The 4688-nt window shown below is 45.5% G+C and overlaps 1 protein-coding gene across 1 annotated transcript in view; it reads right to left on the reverse strand.

Moving 5' to 3' along the window:
• GLG1 (golgi glycoprotein 1) overlaps positions 1 to 4688 on the reverse strand; it is a 172549-nt gene that overhangs the window by 2077 nt on the left and 165784 nt on the right. The window contains exons 24-25 of the mRNA XM_017516258.2: positions 3932 to 4052; positions 2720 to 2826 (exon numbers count right to left, since the gene is read on the reverse strand). Coding sequence (XP_017371747.1) covers positions 2720 to 2826; positions 3932 to 4052 — 228 coding nt within the window. The remainder of the gene's footprint in view (positions 1 to 2719; positions 2827 to 3931; positions 4053 to 4688) is intronic.

The raw sequence follows: 4688 nt of genomic DNA on the forward strand, positions 1-4688 counted from the left end.
CGGTGAGCCGAGATCGCGCCATTGCACTCCAGCCTGGGTAACATGTGTGAAACTCCGTCTCAAAAAAAAAAAAAAGAAAAAGAAAAATCAACACAAAGCTACAACTTTTTCCTGATCATAAAACTATATTCATGTCTACTGCACAAAAGTAGAAATACAGAAAGATACAAAGTAGTGCGGTCACCCACAATTCCGTCACAGTGATCTCCACTAACATCACAACACTGAAGATGTGTTGGGCCTTGGACAAAGGGCTCCCCCTGCCCTCTCTCATTTAGTGCTCACACCAAGCCAAGCAGGCAGCTTTCACCACTCCTGTACTCTGGATGGAGAATCACTGGCCCAGGGGTGAACGTGGTTAAAGGCTATGGGTTCTTCTATCTTTTGATTTGTGTCCTTTAACTTCGTTTGCTGCCTTTCTTTAAAAAACAAAGAGAAAAGATGAGATTGTTTTGTATATTCTACGTTTTGTAAATTCTATATTTTGGCTTTTTTTTTTTTCTTCAGTGAGCTGGGATCTCACTCTGTTGCCCAGGATGGCATACAGTGATGTGATCACAGCTCGCTGCAGCCTCAAACTCCTGGGCTCAAGGGATCCTCTTACCTCAGCCTACAAGTGCACCACCATGCCTAGCTAATTAAAACAATTTTTTTTCTGGTCTGGAGGCCACAGAGGCAGATCACCTGAGGTCAAGAGTTCGAGACCAGCCTGGTCAACATGGCGAAACCCCCATCTCTACTAAAAATACAAAAATTAGCCAAGTGTAGCGACACACACCTGTAATCCCAGCTACTCGGGAGTCTGAGGTGGGAGAATCATTTGAACCTGGGAGGTGGAGGTTGCAGTGAGCTGAGATTGCACCACTGTACTCCAGCCTGGGCAACAAGAGTGAAACACCATCTCAAGAAAAAAAACAAAACTCTGTAGAGATGTGGTCTCCCTATGTTGCCCAAGCTGGTCTCAAACTCCTAGGCTCAAGCGATCCTCCTGCCTCAGTCTCCCAAGGTGCTGGGCTAAGAGGTGTGAGCCACCATACCCAGCCTGTATTTCGACTTTTTTCACTCACCATTATACCATAAGCATTTCCCACAGCAAAAACAATGTGCAGGCTGAGACCCGCCTAGACAACAAACAAAATCTCGTCTCCACAAAAAATTTAAAAAGTAGCTGAGTGTGGTGGCATGGCCTGTGGTCCCAGCTACTCAAAATGGATCATTTGACCCCAGGAGTTCGAGGCTGCAGTGAGCCATGTTCATGCCACTACACCATAAACATAACTTATATTGACAGAATACGGTTAATTGCCCTCACTTGTGGACATTTATACTTTAACCTCAGCTACTCTTCACCCTCAGTTTTTCACTACTTTCCCCAGCAGACCTCAATGGTAGCCCACTATGGCAGAATCAGGATCGAAAGGGTCCCCAGGTGCACATGCCCCTATTCTTCTGCATCCAATTCCGGCTGCTGAGATGGTTTGCCCCAGAGGCATCTGGGCTGTTTCTATGCTCATATCATATACACAGACAGAGTGGAGAAGAGTGAGATGAATGAGATTTGAGCTCCAATAGCTGCCAACACAAAACAAGCTGTGAGTTACTCTGAGTCACTCTGAAGCAGTAACACACAGCTCAAAGGAGTGGACATAATGAGGGAGAATGAACTAACAAAGCATCTCCTGCTGCTGCTTCCCTGAGCCATGGGCTTCAAAGGCGGCTTTCTTCCCTTGGGAGAAGGGTGAGGAGAGTGCTGACGACTGTGATATACAGGAGCCCTGCCCTGCAGCTTCCTGCTGTCTAGCTATGAAGACTTTCTCTGATTGTTCCTCTTGCCTTGTTCCCCTTGACTTGGAAGTACATGGATGATAAAAGAAATGGCTAGAAGTAGGGGCAGTCCTGGAGTTACTCTCTAGATCTTAGGTCACTGCAAATGTCTATCCCAATGTTAGTTGATACAAAAGCATGGATCTAAAAACCTGAGGGACTTTGGGCAAGTCATGACCTCTGACATCAGTTTCCTTCAGCGTAGAGTGAGGAAGAAGGCATTCTACTTACCTCACAGGGTTTCAAGTTTCAAATGAGATAAAATGTCCACCAAAGTGTTACGTCAACTACAAAGCAATGTATACACAAGAAGAACTGCTATTCTTCTCACTGAGGCTGAACCTCTGTGCGAAAAACTTTCCCTAGCCCAAGAGCCTGGGTATCATACACATTCATGAGTGGTCTGCAGTCTCTTCATCCCCTTCTTCTCCATGTTCCAGACCAGATGAGTACTGGCCTCACATACATATTTTTCTCCTAAAGACTGTGTAAAACGGTAAAAACAAGCTTCAAGACAGGCGAGGCTGGATTTCTTTCTTTTGCATGGGTGTGACATCTCTTTTCTCTTTGGGTGACTCACTTTTCAGTTATGAACCGTGGGCGAAGCAAGAAACGGGTGGCCCTGGCAAAGCCTTGCAGACAGCCCAACCTACAGGGAGACGGCTCCAGGCTCATGGACAGCCAAAGAATTTTAAAAACACACCGACCACGTTTTCAAACACACTTACTGAGAGTCTCATGATACGGATAAGGCCAGTACAATATCTAAAAGAGACTGGACAACCACAGTGAGAAGAGCAGCATGGCCTTTGTTCAAGGATGACATGCAAATTGGTGAAGTGTTCCATATAGTTTTTTTTTTTTTTTTTAAAAAGGAGATTTTCTTGGTCCTTACCTTTGCTGCATAACTCCACATTTCAATCCGGTCATTGAGGCGTTTTTTGCACTCAGGTTGTAGCCTCACCCGCTTATCCTCCAGTGCTTCCATGAGACAGGACATTTCTGTGGGAGGAAACAAGTAATAGGAAGGACCTGAAACTGCAGAATAGAGAAATTCCTGTAAAGTTGGGGAAAAGGATCCACAACCACCAGATTCAGATCTGTAGGTTCAACAAAGTTAAAGACATACTAGGAAACTTGACCCAGGATCCAACGATGGAGAGAAATGACATGTAACCTCCAGGGCTGGCATCCAAAGTCTCTCTTCAAACCTCCTTATTTTTAAGAGCCAGATGTGGTGGCAAGCCCCTGTAATCCTCAGCCTCGGAAGGCTGAGGCAGGAAGGTCCCTTGAGCCCAGGAGTTTGAGACTACAATATAGTAAGACCTTGTCTCAAAACATTAAAACAAAAACAGGCTGGGCGCAGAGGCTCATGGCTGTAATCCCAGCACTTTGGGAGGCAGAGGTGGGTAGATCACTTGTGGTCAGGAGTTTGAAACTACCCTGGCCAACATGGCAAAACCCTGTCTCTACTAAAAAATATAAAAATTAGCTAGGCATGGTGGGGGGTGCCTGCAGTCTCAGCTACTCAGGAGGGTGAGATGGGAAAAATCACTTGAACCCAGCAGGCGGAGGTTGCAGTGAGCCAAGATCATGCCACCACACTCCAGCCTGGGCAACAGAGAGACTGTCTCAAAAAAAAAATAAATAAATAAAAATAAAACAAAACCAAATAACTTCTCTTAGCTTTATTTGGGCATGCGTGGCTCAGAAAGAACTTTCACACCTGCTTTGGCTCGCTCCTCAGAGAACCTATCTACTGAGTCCACTGTGGCCACTGAGGAAGTGTATGAAGCGGTTTTTGGTTTGGGTAGAGAAAAGGACCATGATGATGATTTAACTCCTGCTTCCCTGATAAATACCTCAACTCTCCCTTCTCATCAAATCTTCAGCTCTGGTCATGACTAGGTCAGTTGAAACCTGCAGCTTATTCCTAATTTCATGATGCCACAAACGCCTAGTTTTGGCATCACTCAGGTCCCCTGGGAATGCTGTCTGTGACTGGGTTATAGCTACAGACCACAGTAGCTGCAACTGATGTCTAAGAGGGAGTCTTTGCTCTTCCCAAGAGAGTTCAGACAGGATTAGAGTGAACACAGAGACTTACGACGCCCGCGGCCAGGGGTGATGGCTGCACAGTGGTGTTTAATGTCCAGGGCACAAGCTGTATGAAGAACTGGGTCAACGAAGATGTCTGCTTTGCTTTCCTTCAGCATGTTTAACACTTCCTGGAAAGGGAGGGTCATTGCAGACAGAGCTTTTGTAGGGGAAATGCATCCGATCTATTGTTTGTAAATCAAATCAACAAGTCAAGCAGGGAAAGTTGAGGGCTAACAACAGAGGCCACTTTGGGACAGGTGGCAAGGTGATGATGATGTACAGAATACAGATCTTTAGCATCTAATTTAATTGAATAACTACCTTTTTAGGGATACAAAACTGTGTGTTTAAAAAAAGCAGGGGACTGTAAGCGACCCTAAGATCAGATCTGGGTTTCTGGCATTCCCATATGTCATGTCATACTGTTTTAATATACCTAAATGTTAATATTTTTATTGGTGTGATACAACTATTGTGTTACATAAAGAAATATGAAAATGCCGGGCATGGTGGCTCACGCCTGTAATCCCAGCACTCTGGGAGGCCGAGGCGGGTGGATCATGCAGGCGTTTTGAGTCCAGCCTGACCAACATGGTGAAAACCCGTCTTTACTAAAAATACAAAAATTAGCTGGGCATAGTGGTGTGCACCTGTAATCCCAGCTACTCAGGAGGCTGAGGCAGGAGAATCGCTTGAACCTGGGAGATGGAGGTTGTGGTGAGCCAAGATTGTGCCACTGCATTACAGCCTGGGCAACAGTAGGT

The sequence above is a fragment of the Cebus imitator genome, unplaced genomic scaffold (genome assembly GCF_001604975.1).
Source record: "Cebus imitator isolate Cc_AM_T3 unplaced genomic scaffold, Cebus_imitator-1.0 Scaffold577, whole genome shotgun sequence".
Classification (NCBI taxonomy): domain Eukaryota; kingdom Metazoa; phylum Chordata; class Mammalia; order Primates; family Cebidae; genus Cebus; species Cebus imitator.